The following is a 17,522-nucleotide window of genomic DNA, read 5'->3' as shown; positions in this document are numbered from 1 at the left end:
TTCTTGAAATCAATGATGGTGTAACTGAGGGGTGGTTGCTGAGGAAACCGGGGTTCAATGGAGGCATTGAACAGGAGAACGCTGAGGGGAGTGGTTGTGTCTGACTCCCTCGCTTAGCACCAGAGTTAAAATGGAAGATTGCCCTGGTTTAACAGCCTTTTGAGTGTAACTGCCCCCCGCTGCGTTTGTCCTTCACTTAGTACATGTGCAATACAAACAAGCAGGCAGTGTCCTGCGCTGAAGGACGGACACCCCTCAGGACATGCTGTCGCTGTGCTTCAGTGGACGCATGTTCTGCACCAGTGCCCGTTTTCAAGGAAAAAAGCTGCTGCAAGAAACAAAATGAATCATCCCCTCACACTGCAAGCATTTCCAGTGAATTTGGGAGTTCAGCCATTCAGTTTAGTTGCTGTTCACCACTTAACAGAAACCTGGGCCAAACTGTGATGAGTGTGTTGTCCTGAGGCTCTGCACCACAATAACCCCCACTCCACAATTTGTTTTCTTTTATACCCCCTCTTTATACTCCCAAATTATTCTCCTTTACCACTATCATCCCCTTTCAATAAACAGCACACACTTGTTTATTTTCTCCCTCTTGTCCAGCCACCCTGCAGCAGGAGGTGTAGGATAACAAGAGGGCAGAACTCGAGCATCCAAGGTCATAAGAGAACTGAGGCTTTTCAGCTTTTGTGCAATGTGATGAGTTACTTTTCGCTGCTGAAATAAAGTCTGGAGGAGAGGCTTGTGACATTTACTGTGTGGACCAGCCAAAAAAATACAGGACCAAACTACATAACCTTCAGTAGTGCTCTAGCCCACGTCTGTACCGACTCCATGAAGGCACATTGGAGAGCAAGTCCTGATGCCCTGCACAGCTGCTGCAGACCAGCTCATGTCCTCACACCTCAAATGTTCTGGTCTGCGCTGCAGCTCAGCTGGAGCAAAGTCTGGAGCAGATGCCTGTGACACAGATTATCTCCACAGGTCTCCAACTGTCTGCACAGCCATACCCAAGTTTTCATGGGGAGAAAACAACTAGCTCACTCAAGATTAAAAGAAGCAGATTTGTTGTAGAGTGGATGCAAGGGAACAGAATCCTGGAGTAGGATCAGGAGCATGCCAAGTGACAAAGGGTACTGAAGAGGAGTTGGCAGCATGATGCACTCAGGTACCAATTGCAGGAGGAAAAGTGGCTCTGGAAAGCAAAACACTGGCAGGTAGGAGGTTAAAGGACAGGGATCATTGGTAACCACATCCGATATGCTCCCCTGTAACATGCATGTGGTGGAAGGCAGGCAGAGAAAAACGGTGTTAGAAAAGAATGGGATGTGCCTTTATTAGGTACTAGGAAACTACTGAGAGGAAGCTTAATTATCCATCTCCTTCACCTAAAACAAAACTGAAGTAGGTGTTAGGGTAAGCAACTACAGGGAAAAAATGTACAGAGGACATTTTAAAGTTTCACCTGTATTTTTAAAGTTTCTGTCTATAGAGGGCCTCATTCACTGGGTCTTCCTGGCCTGCCGCAGACCCCCGCTGTAATGGTCCCTGTCCTGCCCTTTAATCCTGACCCATAAGCTCTTGGTTGACTCCTCATCCATCTCCAGGTGGAACAGGGTGACACCCCCCAGCCTGTCCTTCCTGGAGAGCCTGAATCCTTCGGTCCCAAAACTCCAGTCATAGAAGCCATCCCACCAGGTCTTACTGACTCAGTAATGTTGTAGCCCTGCAGGCATGCGCACGTCTAACTCCTCTTGTTCATTCCCCACACAACTAAGAGGGGCCCCAAAGAAGCCAACTTGTGGCTGGAGTGGCTGGAATTTCTTTATGTTGCTCTTCAGATGCTCTCCTGCTGACCTGCAACCCCTCTAAAGGATTTAGGCATCTCCTGCTGGCACCAGCATCAAACTGGTAGGAGTGAGATGGACTGAGGTTCCCCTCCCCTGCAAACTTTCCCACACAAAACCCCTTAACTGCATTCAGTGGTGTGCAGCTCGAGGTTCATCCTTGGCATGACTTCTCTCTGTCATGGGGAAAAGTATCCCCACTACAAATTCTTCCTCGTCATTTAACAACAGTGTGAATGAGTTTCCCAAACCTTTACACATAGAATTTATTTTAAATCTTAGCACAGTTCAGCCAGAAGGTGGATTCAAAAAGACTGAAAGCAGCCAAGTTTAAGTCTTATCTATAATTTATCATCCATGGAACACAAAGAACAATTTCATAAACATATAGTTCTAAAACATACTGGGAAAACATTATCACAGGCTTAATCCAGAAAACATCTAAAGCCCAAGAATAAGCCCTCATCCATACACCACCTCTAAAGCCTATTTATGCATATGGCAGTTTTGAAAATGTTGTGATGAAATATAAGGTGCCAGCCCTACAATATTAAAACTGCTAAAGCTAATAGTTTCAAATAGAACAACTGAGGATTAGCTTTGCATTACAACCAGCCAGATCTGTCCTTGGTAATGAAAAAAGCACAAGCTTCTGTAACACAATCCACCTTGTGAGACTTCAGCTTTTACATCACGTGGTTCATCCTCGAGGTAGATACCATCCAGAACTGAAGACGTACTGTCTGTATTACATTCAGGAGCTAATACAGCATCCATCAGTCAACGAAACCAATTTGAAAGCTGTCTGCTTACGCAACTGAAACAAAGGCACTTTGCAATACAGGGTTAAGTTTCCTACTGGAAAGATCAACAAAAAGAAAGGAGAAACACTGATAGGAATTAATCTCATCAAACCCTGTTGAACAGACACCTTCCCCAGCACCTGCAGGGAACGGATTCCCATGGAAGTCTCTAGTCAGACAGAAGTACAGTCTGTCACACAGAATAAACTCCAGACAAAACATACAGGCTCCACCAGGCAAGACTCCCCAAAGTGACAGAAGCCAACAGCCCATAGGCAAACAGTGAGTGACAGCAAAGGACTCACGAGAGGAGGGGAAAACACACAACAAACAACCCCAGACTGCATTAAGACATTGCACTTCATCTGCTCTGCCCACCACCGCTACCACTCATGTTCCAACTGAACTAGTGCTGCAACTGAAGCTGACATATTCTATCCTATCCCCCTCCCACAGCCATTCCAGTTTTCTTCCTTTACTGAGAAGAAAATTGCATGGAAAAACACAATGGAGGGGACAGCAAACTGCATCATCACTGCATCATAAACTCTGTAACACAGAGGATGTTTTGGATTAGTGCACACTGGTCTGAACAAGCATCACAAATAGTCGGTTTAAGAAAATGTTCTCATCTGCATGTACAACTTAACTGAGAAGGCACACAGCCACACTGAGGCATCCTCTAGAAATGCTGAGCTGCTTCCTACCTGAGGATCTCTCGCCACACGACACATCTGAGCAGCACAAAGGCAGCGCCTGCTGCAGGATGCCCACCTCAAGCAGAAGGAATGTGCAGCCTGGCTGCAGGGGAACAGCTACACGGGTGTTCCTCTCACCAGGACTCCACTTGCCCACGAGTAACACACTGATTTCAATTTCTTATCAGAAAACGCATTGACAAATTAATTCTGCTTTAGCATAAATTTTTGTGTGTCAGTATAAATGCAGTGGGTGTTAAATCATCCTGCCTGTCTCCAGGATAAAGACTAGTTTCATTTTTGGCTTCTTAGACTCTGTGATCAGAAAGGGTCACTTGCCAGACAAATTGCAAGTGTCAAAAATCAGAAGTGCTGCATCATTTGTTCAAGAATGTACAGAAAACACATTTTAATCCACATCTAGTCCACGTATAGCGATGTTTTCTCAGTGCTGAGTCCATTTTATGCTTTTGAGGTCAATTCCATCCTGCACCATTTCCCAGAGAGGGCTGTAAAGAAAGGAGAAAAATGAGGGTTAAAACACACAGGACAACATCAACAACAAGAACCAAACAGATAATTTTATCAGCTACACAAGAAGCCAGGAGGTAGCCATCTACCTGCCTTCCCCTTCTGGAGGTCAGTGAGCTTCAGGTGATCAGTCCTCAACTGTGTCCTCTGCCCAAAGTACAAGAGGTGAGAGGGCAGGTTCTCCACCTCATGTCCTACTCCCACTTTAGGCATTAAGTACTGGTGTCTTAGAGGCTGAGCCCTCGCATTTGACACTGTCCAGATGAGTCAGGAGTCTTCCACTTTCACCAGAATAAAACATCTTATGGATAGGTAAACTCGGTAATATCATCTGTGGCTTAGAAACCTCCAGGCATTGCCCTATGTGCCTGCCCTACTTGCATTCTTTCCCTGACAAAGGCAGGATCTGGGAGAAGGTTTGTTTCCTTCAGAATTTGTCATTCCTGTTAAGATCAGCCCCCCTGCCCACTCTGGCACACTGCCTGCTTATACAGAGACACCACCAGATTTTTGAGGCAAGCAATTACTTTCAACTAAATCCAACTCTTAAATGACTACCACACCGAAGAAGTCTTTACGCTCAGTAAGATGGCGGCTCACCTCATTTCCCTCAGCCTCTTAACATGCTGTATGCACTTCTGCACTGTGTAATCCACCTCCTCCTCTGTAGTGAAACGACCAATGCCAAATCTAAAGCAAAAGAAAACCATCAAGGACTAGAACAATGTGCATAACGAGGGGTGGAACAAATCCACCACCTACTTTTAGGCAGAAAAGAAAAATACTTGGAAGCATTAGGGAAGACCACTCTACACACCTTATAGATGAGTGAGCCAAGTCTTCGTCTGCTCCGATTGCCCGCAACACATAGGAAGGCTCCAGAGAAGCTGACGTGCAGGCACTGGGGAAAGGGAAGGCAACTGTCAAGCTTTTGTTCACATGCAGATGCCACACTGAAGCAACACTTCACTAACCTCTTCCAACAAAGCACAGGTCGCTTACAGACATTGCATACCACTAGGACTCTTTACAACAACCTGATTTGGCTTCCCCAGCCTCTTAGAAACCAGCAAGGAAGCAAAAAGAGTGGTATTTCTGCTGCTGAAGAGAAAGAAGGAATGGGAGGGTATTAAAGGGGAATGAGGTTTATAGATTAGGAGAAGAGAACACAGATAAAACAGTGAGAACCAATGCAACGCCAAGCAGAAGCAGTGGGAATGCAGACTATGAGGTGGCTGAAGTGAAGGCCATGAAAAAAGACAAAGGAGCCAAGACAAAACTAGCCAGAGAAGGAAACAAACAGCCAGAACATTAAAAAAGGGGAAAAAAAAAAAAAACGCCTTTACAAGCTGCTGTTTGGCAGCAGAACAAATAAAGGAAAAACAGTGCACAGAGCAATCCAGAGCAAGATGATCTAGTTATAGTCATCAGCAGAGAGAACTTCCATCTTGAGCAGTAGGCAAAACTGGTTCCGTGTTGTTACTCAACTTTTACAGGCAGCAACATGCAGCACAAAGCAGAGCCTCAGAGAGACTTTCAAACTACAGAAGTGCTCAGCTTCAGAGAGTCATGTGCAGACTTGTTCTTCCCGTTCACAGTGCCAACATATTTTGAATCAAGATCTGCTGACCGCTTTGTTCTCAAAGGTGAGGGAAGGGGGGCAGCTTTATACTCCATTAACTGCATCAGAGGCATCAAGTTTGCCTTAGAAATGTTACTCATTGCTCCTGCAGAGTCAACAGAGCTCCATAAAGTATTCAAAAGTGTACTGAATTTTCTTTCTGCACTATGAGCTAGTTTAGTTCCAGTATTTGTCTGGCCAGTTACGATCTGCCACTGGTGTGAAATCCCACTGAAGGGCAGAAGCTGCTCAAATGCTGGCAGCCTTTAGAATGAAGGAGTCACTGGCAGTTACGTGTCAAGGCTATGAAAGGCAATCAGTCTACAACACTGGCAGGCAGAAATTTCTAGATTGGTTTTCCTGCTTTTGTTTGGGGTTTTTTTTTTGTTGAGTTTTTTCTTTTCAGGTGAGTAAACTTGACCTTCGCTTGAAATGTGGCATTTAAACATCCCAGAACGCAATCAATGCCAGGCTGACTCAATAACCCAACACACACATACAGGGCACAGAGACCACTCCTTAGTTTGTACCTCCATCAGATGTCATTTTCTCTCCGAAATACACTGCTATGCTACCCACACATTCCACCTACCTTCCTGAAGAGAGAGCCACGTCTTTCAGAGCCATCAGTAGACTCTCCCCTTCTACATATGCAAAAGATAAATTGATGCATCCTACAAATAAATGAAATAGAAAATAAAACGTTCCATCAGCTGAAATCGAGGGTAAATCCTACCCCACACGGCAGCACTTGCACAGTGTGTAGCTAAAGTGCACTATTCAGCCATGGCCACTAACAATGATAGCTCTAACAGGCTCAGGACTTAGCTCACGTTACCTGGGTAGCGATGCTCTCTGTCTCCATTCATAACCACGTCAGGAATTTCACTCATTATTTTTGTAACCAGTCGTTCTGCCAGTTGTGAGGTTCGCTTATGGTCATACTAGCAAAGAAACCAGAAAAGAGACCGGAATAAAAGCAAGAGCACAGTTTGACCTCACTGAAACTGCTTTGTGCCACCAGCCGTGTGCAGGTGAAGCAGCTGGGTTTGGTGAGAGCGGGGAAAGAACACATCTGAAAAAGAAACTGTCGAACTTTGCCTACTCTAGTGATTGTTCTAATGGAGAATTACCACTTTGGTCCTTGCTAGCTCAGCCTCCCAAAATATCCCCAACCATTCAGAAAGATCTGTATGTACAAGCTGCCAAACTGGCTTTCACAAAAGCACCGAGCTCTTTGTGTTTAAAGACGAGAGTCAGGTAATGCGTAAGATGACGCATTTTGCAACACAAAAAGGGCATCTATTATGGTAAGTGCCCCTTATTTCCCTCAGAGCTTTCAAACTACATAAAGACATGGTCTTGCAAATGACTCTGAACTCTGCTTTTACAACACGTAACCTACACAGTGAGAACTGCCCACACACAGTGTCTTATTCTAGACTGAAACATGACGTCCCTCACCATACCCTACTGCTTCTGAAGTGCATCAGCTCTGATGCAGACAGACACACACATGCAATTCATGCTTGTTTATATGCTTGAAAAAGCTTTAGTCTCATATATTACTTGATTTAGAAATGCCAAAACTCTGCCAGGCAAGGAAGAGAATCCAGACGTGAGGCTCGTGCAGCCTCTAACACAGCTTCCATAACTGCCCAGCTCAGACAGTGGATTCCTGCCTGTCTCCCAGGAAGAAGCTTGATCCTGTACACACAGACATCTGGCTTACGCATCCCATGGGCACTATGCTAAAGGATTCTTACATTCCAGCTGCAAGAAATGCATTCGTGCCCACAAACAGATACAGCAGCACACGGAGGCTTAGACACCAGACCAAGCAAATTACTGTCCAAGCTAGGAAAAAACCCCAATTCTTAGTTGAAAAGCAGCAGAAAACTTGAACTTACATACATTGAATAGGTGTGATAATGGGGTAGGAAGTCTTATTTTCTTCCAATATACATTACATAAACATGATTTATTCCATTTCAGAGATGCTGCTAATAAGCGTGTGCAGAATGGAGAGCTGAGTACAAGCACTTAAACCCATATTTCACTAAAACTGTTAACAGTAAATCTGTTGTAGAAAAACAAGATTCAAACCACTTCAAGAAGAAAAGAAACTTAAGAAAGCTGAAAATCACCTTCCAACTGCCCAAAACATCCTTGAAGATCTCAAAACATTTACTCGATGTTACAACACAAGAACCCAATTTAATTCAGGCACATGGACACACAGAGACTGAAGGAACCTAAGACCTATCTGGCCACGTTATGTTATTTTCTGGAATCCAGGACAATCTCCCACATACCTCCATCTCCTGCTGTGCCACCTCACATGCTGCACCCAGGCCCACTGCTAAAGGGGTGGGCACTGTCCCAGACCTCAATCCTCTCTCCTGGCCCCCCCCACTCTGCAGGGGCTCCAGCCTGACACGCGGTCGGCGACGAACATAGATAGCGCCAACCCCTGGAAAACAAGGAAAGCTGGTTCAGTATACACCCAGTTCTGAAATGATGAATAGGGATCCAGGGATTGGAAATATTCCTTATTTCCACAGAAAACACACATGTGGACACCTCACTGGAGAAAAATGTAGAGAAGGCAGAGAGAAGCACAGTGTTTTCTAGGAAGTGGTGTCTGTTCCCACTGTTCACGTTCCTTCTCACTCAGGCTCCCAGCCTTGGGAGAAGCTTAGTTTCTGCCAGTGTGCTTGAGCCACCTAAGGACTCAGTACTTCCCTGTCACAATTCCTGTACACACATGAAGTTCATCCCTTTGCACTGAAGTTTTTAAGTGCAGATATCTCCTTCATCGATGTTCCCTTATTGACTTCCAACTGGAAGCTCTAGAACTCATTTCCCTGGATTACCAAATCGTAAGTAGCACTAGTTTCCAATGGGCAGATTAGATGAGCCAGATTTGACAGCCAGGCAGTGTCCCTCTCTAGTCTCCTCACCTAAAAACTTCATTTTCAAGCCTCCACATGCCTTGGCTTACCCTAACGAGTGTCTGTCACCACAGGTTACGTCTGGTCGTAATAAGTTGTAAAAATTTATGCCCAAAATTACTGATTGAAAGCTTTGTTCTTGTCCAGAGACACGTCCTCAGCTCTCAGAGCTCATACAGAAAAACACAACATATGGAAAAAATAGTAATTTTGCCTTTTGTTTCTAAGTAGCACATAGACCACAGCAAACCTGGTTTCTGCCTTTCTACAGCCAGTGTTACAAACTAAATGGACTGTGACAATAGCTGAACTTTTACTATTTGTGAGTCAACTACAAAATCCATAGCCAGATTTTAAACTCCATTCTGCAAAGACGCACAAACGGAGCTGGGGAGAAGAAGCCATTGGTAGTAGAAGGCAACCAAGTTACAGTTGGGCCTAAACTTTGCCCTATAACCCAGTGACTTCATTTCAACTGCTTCAGCGCCAATGCTGCTTTGCACCAAGCAGATGACTCCTGAACAGCACTCCTCCTAATGCTGCCACCATTATAAAACAGTGTCTCTTCCTTCGGGGAAGCCACCTCACAACCCATCAGCACTGAAGATCCACTTACTGCAGCTCTAAGTCTGGCAGCAGTGCTCGAATGAGTCCAAAGTCAGTCCAATACCAGTCTTAGAATAGTTTTCTACAGTCAGGTAACAGTGACTATGACAGACAGGTTTGACTTCATACCTTGTGTGGTTACCTTAAGGTAAAGTAGGCATGAAACAAGTCTCTAGAAAAGCACTTTAGTAAGTACCTTTGGGCCCATAAATTTTATGGCCACTGATGCTCATCAGATCAATTTTCATGCTGTTGACATCCATGGGAATTTTACCAATTGCTTGTGCAGCATCTGTGTGGAAGAAAACCTTACGCTGACGGCAGATCTCACCTGTAACACAGACACAAAAGCAAAAAAACCCCACATTATCTAATTGTGATGATTCCAATGATTTCAACAATGACTCAGATTACAGCAGGGACCAGTTCTGAGGTGACAAGGGGAGAAATTGGTGCTGTTATGTTTCTTTTACAGTGAAGCATCTAAAGCTGTGTAGGAGCAACCCTAGCTGGTGCCCAGCTGGTTGAAGCAGGTCAGCAGGTAAGAGGCCCCAGTCTTGGCCTACAAGACCTGTAATCAAGGTGTTATGGTTACTGTGGGAACCAGAGCTTGGCACCAAATATCTCTGGCATTGAAGAGTGGGAAAACACTAATGGCCTTAACGATACTAAGCACAAGAGGAAAGTAGAGTCCTCAGGCCTGTAAGCAACTCACTGATGGTCAACTACTTATCAGTGAAGAACTATAACCTTGAAGAACCTTGGGGAAAATGTTGCTTTGAGCACAATAAAGAGCAAAAAATGCAGCAGCTGAGCAAGAGGAAAATGAGCTGCACAACAGGATCAGACTCCTGCCACAGGCTGGAAAAGCAGCACCCTCCGGAATGATGCAGTATAAATGCCAGGGCAGAGGCAATGCCTGAAAACTCTCTAAAACCTCAAACATCTTATGAAGGGACATCTTGAATATGAAGAGGGCAGGAGGGGATGTGTTTTGTCACTGTCATGGTAAGTGTTATCAAAGAATCACTGTGACCTGCTTTGCCAGACTGCTTTGAGGTCTCATCTCTCCATGTGCCTGCTGAGCCTGGCTCACTCTCTCCTTGTTCCAGAAACCTGGCTCTTCAGCGGCCTTTTAGCCTCCAGACCAATTGTTCATGACTGTCTATGGCAATACTGGGGGGAAGGGGTGTCACTACTCCTCCCACCCCAAACACTGCACGTTTCTCCTCTTAAACTCCACAAGCGTTCAATAACTTGTATGTCGAGTCAATTTGGCCAGTTATCCTGTGCAGCATTTTCATCCATCATACAATTCAGAACGAAACACGAAACACTGCAGCTGATCTGTGCTACAAAGCTGCAATTGCTGCAATGCTCCCTGTAAAAGTACCAAATTTCATCCTCCTTTCCCTTTTAAAGTACGTTTTTTATTTGGGACAGCATTATTATTTATTCCTTACACCTCATCTTTTGCATCAGCAGCACTTGGCTATGAAAACATTAAGTAAAACGAAGCAGAAGTGACATTCCCTGGCCTCTGGAAGCCACAGTGTACTTACCAATGTCCTGAATTGGCTGCTTTACTCCTATTTCATTATTCACAGTCATTATAGAAACCAAGCTTGTATCTGGCTGGAATGCAGCCTCCAAATCCTGGGGGAATATTCAAACAGAAGCTGTGACTAAGAGCAGAAGCAAGATTCCTGTGCACACCTCCAATTTGCCAGCAAATCCTACCCACCAGCCCCCTACCAACCCCCTGGGTTCTGACAAACAGTCCTGGCGAGAGCACTAAGCCACGTGAATGTCAAATTCCTGTAGGAAGAGGAGTGTGATCAACTGCATATCCTAACCCTGGTATTATGCATCATGCCACCAGACTCGATTAAATCAAGTCAGAACAGGCTTTTGCTGTGTCTCATACATTCCTCTGAACTTCTTTAATGAATTAACCACCCACAAAACAGCTTAAGCCACATATAAACAAAGTGAGGTTGGCTATGAGGGAACTGCACTCTATACAAGAAAGCATCATGCAAAGGAGTCTGCCAAAATTCCCAGAGAACATGACTAACACTTCTGCACCTGCAAGCCTGATCCCTCTACCCACCACATACACACACCATCTCCCCAAGACAGATGACAGGGCCTGAAATGAAAATGCTGCCTTGAATTGTAGGACATAAATGACAAAATAAGCTTATACAACTTCTAAATCCCAGGGTTGAGGTGTGTACACCCTGAAGGGTCAATGCACAGGTGGGAACAGACACCACTTCCTAGAAAACACTGTGCTTCTCTCTGCCTTCTCTATATTTTTTCCAGTGAGGTGTCCAAATGTGTGTTTTCTGTGGAAATAAGGAATATTTCCAAGCTGCAATCTGAAGGGAGTATTGTAGTTGCTGTGTCTGATGCCTTGAGTAGCTCCAATCATGAAATTTCACCACTAAACCCCTGTACCAAAGCCAGCTCCAACCTAGTCATGCACTGGGCTCTCTACAGGGTATGCAGCAGCTCCACCTGCACGGGTGTGAATGACAGCAGGATGAGAGAGAAATGTTTTTATAGCTGAAGAAAAGCCTAGAGCACCAGACAAAACAGAAGAGCCTTCTCCAGCTGTGATGGAGATTTGACTGTGACTCTCATTCTACCTGGTGATATTTATCATTCTTTTCTCTTTATCATTAAGAGGATACAAAGTGCTCTTGAGCATCAGTATGAAGCAAAAACCTCCACTATTTCCACTTTCTGCCAGTAAACCACTCACCTTCAAATCTATGAGCCCATTTTTTTGAACAGGTAGATAGGTGACCTGAAAACCTTCTGTCTCCAGGGAGCGGCAGGAATCCAGCACACACTTGTGCTCTGTTTGTGTAGTGATGATGTGCTTTTTTCTGGACTTATAGAACCTTGCAACACCCTGTCAGGCACAACCCACAAACAAGAAATTTGTCATTCACCACTGAAGAAAACACGTTTTACACATCATGAACGGAAAGAAGAAATTACTATTGAGACACACTTCATATGGATATTGCCTATTTGCCCCAAAGTCATGAATCTAAAAGGTACTGATGTGTAATTCACATTATCTATTTCCACCAGCACTCGTTTTTCAAAGCATCTTTTCAAATCGCCTGTGAAAGTGTTCACTGAGAGAAGACACTATTAACAGAACTACTTTTTTATAAACATGTGCAATGGAGCCACATGCAATGAACACCCACAGGCTAAAGGTCAGAACACTGCCCAGTCTTGAGTCAGAAACAAGTTTGTAATCAGCATTTCCACTGTATTTCATGATGTCCTGGGTTCAGCTACAGCAGTCATTTTTCTCCTTCTTAGAAGCTGGTGCAGTGCTGTGGTTTTGACTTTCAGCCTGGGAACAACGCTGATAACACCGATGTTTTTAGTTGTTGCTCAGTAATGCTTACTCCGACCAAGGACTTTCTCAATCTCATGCTCTGCCAGTGAGGAGGGGCACGGGAAGCAGAGACAGGACACCTGACCCAAAGTAGCCAAAGGGGTATTCCATACCATGGCACGTCATGCCCAGTATAGGAAACCAGGGGGACTTACCCGGAAGGCCCAGATCGCTGCTCGGGTCGGGCTGGGTATCGGTCGGTGGGTGGTGAGCAATTGTATCCTCTCAATTGTTATTTCCCTTATCATTATTATTATTGGTGGTAGCAGTAGTGGTTTTGTGTTATACCTTAGTTACTGGACTGCTCTTATCCCAACCCATGGGAGTTACATTCTTTCGATTCTCCTTCCCATCTCTACAGGAGAGGTGGGAGGAAGAAGCAGGGGAGTGAGCGAGCAGCTGCGTGGTTCTGAGTTACTGGCTGGGCTCAAACCACAATACATGATAAAGACTCTACTTAAGCAGAAGGGTTATATTTGGTACATGCAAGATAAACATTATTATACTTTGTACTCAAAACCATCTCCTAGGAACCAAAACATCCCAGTATTTCCTCCACGTATGTAGCAGAATACTATCACGAAGTAAATCCAGGAATGGAAATATCTGCTAACTAATCCAACATATTATCATTTCAGTTGCTGAAAGCTGCGTGCAGTTCTTAAGAGCGTAATTTTAACATAATGAATAACTATCAGTATAAACCTTTTACCTTAATTGCCATGTTATTTGCTTCTGTTGCACCACTGGTAAATATAATTTCCCTGGAATCAGCTCCTATTAAATCCGCAACTTGCTGTTTGAAAGACAAATTTGATTTATTAAGATAAAACACAGTGAATTCACTCTAACAAAACACATGCAAAATGTTTTCAAGAATACCCCCTTAAGCCTCGAAAGGATCACAGCTGGTATCTAATGTAAAGTTCTGCTACAGGTACTATGGTCTAAATATCTGCATTAATACAAAAGGCATAAGGGTCACCGCAGTAGTGGTGTTAAGCATTAGGCTGCCATAGAAGAACATAAAAGTTAATTAGATAAAAGCCCAGTACATGTTACTTCCAAAACAATTTACAAAGTCCCATACCTAAGATTAGGGGAACAATACAATATGGAGTTATCCCAATGAATACAGCAGCACCTTGTGACCTCAGGAAGCCAAAAATCCTGAGGCACCTTTGCCTGAAGTATTTTTTCTGCCATTTCAGTTCCTCCAATCTCACTATTTTTTCTTGCAATGAACCTGCTCACGCAGAGCTACGTGAGGAGGAAGCTGCTAAACCAGCCCGCAGAGAGCTAATTGCAACAGCTCATCATTGCTCTTGATTTACTTTCAGCACTCAAAACCACTACGACAGCAGAGCTGGAGACTCACCTTCCTTGCCTTCTCCATGGCGGCCTCGCTCTCCCAGCCATAGGCATGTGTCCTGGAGTGCGGGTTGCCGTAGTATGCTGTCAGGTATGGGAGCATCCTGTCCAGGACCCTGGGATCCTGTGGGACACACACAACCCAGCCTTGGACACGGAGAATGAAAGCATCTCTGCCCCCTCCGCACACCCTGCCTCGCCCTGCCCCAGGACTAGCACTGATACTCCCGCAGCATCTGGGTTTAGCTCAGGCCAGATCTTGAACACTTGAGGTTATTACGTTATATGCAACACAGCCTCCAGCAGAGACAAGCATCTGGCAATGACGTTCTGTGCCTTAGATCTGCATCAAGACAATCACAGAACAACGGGGTTTTCTGAGCATATGGAATCATGGACTGGTTTGTGTTGGAAGGGACCTTAAAGCTCATCCAGCTCCAACCCCCTGCCACGGGCAGGGACGCCTCCCACTAGAGCTGGTTGCTCCAAGCCCCTATGTCCAACCTGGCTTTTCCTCTGAGCAGCAGAAATAAAAGGTCTTAAAAAGCCAGGGAAAGTTACCCAGGAATTTTGGTTACGTTCGCTTCTCGCTGCCCCTCAAAGCAATCCCCATCCCCGCGGGTATCCAACGCGGCTGCCGCTGCTCCCGCAAAACAGGAGCAGAGCTGAGGGGGCCTCCGCACACCCTGGCCAAGGCAAAAGCCCTTTTGGCGTCGGGAGGAGGCAGCGGCACCCGGAGACCCGGCGCTTACCAGCGGGGTGGTGGCCTGAACGTCCATGTAGAGCGGCCGCAGGGCACCGGCTCCATCGCCGCTTCGCCCTAAGGAGAAGGGAAGGAGGGAAGGAGGGAAGGAGGGAAGGAGAACGAGCCGCCGTCAGGCACCCGCAGGACCGGCCGCGCCGCGCTCCGCCGAGCCGGGCCCGCCCCCCGCCCGGGCAGCGGCTCTGCCCCCACCGCGGCCTTACCCGGTGCCGGGTCCGGCGCGGCCGCCGAGAGCCGCCGGACACCGAGAGCCGCCCTCAGGGGCACCCGGAGCCGCCGCAGCATCATGGCGGCGTCACCGCGCCGAGCCGCTGCCCGCCCCTTCCGGAGGCATCACGGAGCGCGCCGGAAGTGGAGGCCGGAGCGGGCAGCGGCGGAGGGCGAGGAGCGAGCGAGGTGCGGGGGGCCCGGGGCGGGCGCGGCGGAGGCCCCGTGAGGTGAAGCGGGTGCCGAGGGCACCGGTGAAGGCCTCGGCGCCGGGTGGGTCCCGCTGAGGCGGTCCCTGGTGTGAGCCCTCGCCTTGTCCCGGGGCTCCGGAGCGGCGGATCTGCTGCCTCCGAGCGGGTGAAACAAGCCTGAGAGCTGGCAAAGCCTCCGGCACCCCGCGTACCGGGGTCCCTGCCGCCCGGGTTGGTTGTAGAAGTGCCTTGGACCAAGCAGTAAATCCGTGTGGTTTTGTGCTTGCTTTTCTAGATGCCTGTGACCGTGGGCCCGTACGGGCAATCGCAGCCCAGCTGCTTCGACAGAGTAAAGATGGGTTTCATGATGGGCTTTGCAGTGGGCATGGCAGCAGGAGCGCTCTTCGGCACGTTTTCCTGCCTCAGGTATGCCGAGGGAATGGGTTCTGTGGACAGGGCAATAGCCAGGGAGAAACGCCTCTGCTCTGGCATTGGGAAGCGCGGGTCTGCTCCTGTCATCGCAGAGGTGAAGCTTTGCCAGGGCTCTGAACTGAGAGCCTGGTGTCAGCCCCCTCCTCGCTCAAAAGATCCCTGAGGAGCTCTGCAGGCTCTCAGGGACCTGCTTTGGGTGTCCCGTTCCCCTGCATGAAGGCAGTTCCTGTACTGACCCCGAGTCTTAACTGCAAGAGAGGAGGCAGAGCTGTGGCTGGAGCTGGCACAATCCCATTGTGAATCAGATAGGGACAATATCCCACCTTCCTGGTGTGCCAGCATGGAAATAAACAACACTCCAAGCTGGCTCCTCACTGCTCACTGGCTGGTGCTGGCAAACACCACCCATGGAAAGGAATTACTGAAATAAGCTCCTTCCTATTTTGCAGAACTTGTGCTTTTTTAATCTGTGATTAAACCCGGAGATGATCCAACCCAAACCGTTCTGTGATCCTATGACTTAGGTGCGAGCATGAAAGGAGGAAAAGGCACCAAGTCTAATTTGATAGCGTTTAAAGGTTTTGGATCTCTCTCAGATCCTGGAGAGTATCTGTAAGTGGTTCGGTGCTAGCAGAAAATACAGATTATGGGTATTTAGAGGAAGCAGTGACAGTGGTTCTGTTGTATTTGAATGACACAGCTACATTACTTCTGCTGTATCCCAAGGAGAACAGCTCCTTGTTTTTGGCAGCACCTCCCTGCAGAGGCAGGAAGCGTCATTTTGAATTCACACTGAAGAGGAGATATTTGGGTGTTCAAGCAACTGGTTGTACCAGCTGTTTTCTGCTGCATGTCTGTTACCTGCCAGGCTTCAGCTTCTGTGTAATTCCTGTGTTTTCCTTCATCTCAGGATTGGCATGAGAGGACGAGAGCTGGTGGGAGGAGTTGGCAAAACGATGATGCAGAGTGGTGGGACGTTTGGGACATTCATGGCTATTGGTATGGGAATCCGCTGCTAACCTGGAGCGTGGCTCCCGGCCCGGAGTGCCCCCGTCCAGCCGTTCCTCCTCTGTACCGTAAGAAAATGTTTAGATACCTGGAAGCAAGAGCTCTTCATGAAATGGTGAAGCACCATCCTCCTTGCTCCGCTGATTGTAAATGTGCTTTTTACCAAATTTCTACTTTCCTCCCATCTCCTACTCCCATGACAATGAGAATTAATAACCCTTTGTACTACATTAAAGTTCCTGGTTCACAGGTGTAAGCTCAACGCTCACGTTTCTCCCTTTGGTACTTGCGCAGCTCCCATTCCCCACGTGTTCATGTGGAGCTGTTTCGTTGCTCTCGTGTTCCTGAGTCTAGGAGAGTTACTCTTTGGTTAGTTACAGCTCAACTATCAGCTTTCTCTCCTCTTGCACAAATAAGTGGGTTGAAGCAACCCCATTCCCCAGTTCCAGGTAATACAAGGCAAAAGCGAGGGACCCCAGAAGGACTCAGGCAAGTCCCTGCAACCAAGAGCAAACTAGAGCAGCTTGGGCCCCTTGTTCCAGCCAGCCCGGCAGCACGTGGTGCAGGAAGCAGCCAGGGAAGAGCAGTTACAGGCACAGCCATGCTGGGAGAGCTGGAAATCCTTGAATTGCTGGGAAATGGAAAACTGCCATCACTTGACAGCTCGTCCTTGTGGTGAGTCACAAAAGTGGCCTGGGCAGCACATGTGGGTGATGTAACCTCCTCAGGCCTTGAGCAATGCCCTTCCTGCAGCTCTGCCCTCAGGACAGACGTGTTTCCCTGCTCTGCAGGGCACCAACCTACAGCCCTGGTGAGGTGAGGGACACTGCTGAGGGGAAGACAGAAGCTGGGGTTCGTGCTGCCTCCATCCAGCACCAGGAACTGGCAGTGGCTCTTTACACTCCCTGGGCATAGGAAGGGGTCACCCATGGGTGCCATGCTGCCAGGACACCGTCCTTCTTGCCTGAGCAGAAGGGTGCCAGGGAGAGGTCACCCCCTGCAGCTCTGCCCACAGCTGAACTAGCACATGGTTAGTTCAGCGTTGCAATCTCCTGGTATT

At 47.1% G+C, this 17,522-nt stretch overlaps 2 protein-coding genes across 3 annotated transcripts; one reads left to right on the top strand and one right to left on the bottom strand.

Moving 5' to 3' along the window:
• Positions 1 to 2,175: 2,175 nt before the first annotated feature.
• On the bottom strand, positions 2,176 to 14,944 carry NFS1 (NFS1 cysteine desulfurase). Its single transcript, XM_030502942.1, has 13 exons — positions 14,828 to 14,944; positions 14,614 to 14,681; positions 13,869 to 13,985; positions 13,203 to 13,286; positions 11,834 to 11,986; positions 10,626 to 10,719; positions 9,260 to 9,394; positions 7,819 to 7,976; positions 6,342 to 6,447; positions 6,096 to 6,177; positions 4,700 to 4,783; positions 4,483 to 4,572; positions 2,176 to 3,860 (listed from the first exon to the last, which is right to left on the bottom strand). The coding sequence occupies exons 1-13, from the start codon at positions 14,910 to 14,912 to the stop codon at positions 3,797 to 3,799; spliced, it is 1,320 nt and encodes a 439-aa protein (XP_030358802.1). The 5' UTR covers positions 14,913 to 14,944; the 3' UTR covers positions 2,176 to 3,796.
• ROMO1 (reactive oxygen species modulator 1) lies at positions 14,938 to 16,724 on the top strand. 2 transcript variants are annotated; one of them, XM_030502943.1, is made up of 3 exons: positions 14,938 to 15,020; positions 15,318 to 15,448; positions 16,365 to 16,724. In XM_030502943.1, the coding sequence occupies exons 2-3, from the start codon at positions 15,318 to 15,320 to the stop codon at positions 16,471 to 16,473; spliced, it is 240 nt and encodes a 79-aa protein (XP_030358803.1). In that variant the 5' UTR covers positions 14,938 to 15,020; the 3' UTR covers positions 16,474 to 16,724. The 2 variants fall into 2 exon arrangements, with proteins under 2 accessions (XP_030358803.1, XP_030358804.1); XM_030502944.1 differs by having other exon boundaries at positions 14,977 to 15,104.
• Positions 16,725 to 17,522: the final 798 nt, after the last annotated feature.

This window comes from Strigops habroptila, chromosome 13 (assembly GCF_004027225.2).
Source record: "Strigops habroptila isolate Jane chromosome 13, bStrHab1.2.pri, whole genome shotgun sequence".
Taxonomy (NCBI): Eukaryota; Metazoa; Chordata; class Aves; order Psittaciformes; family Psittacidae; genus Strigops; species Strigops habroptila.
This window is presented reverse-complemented; position numbering and strand designations above follow the sequence as displayed.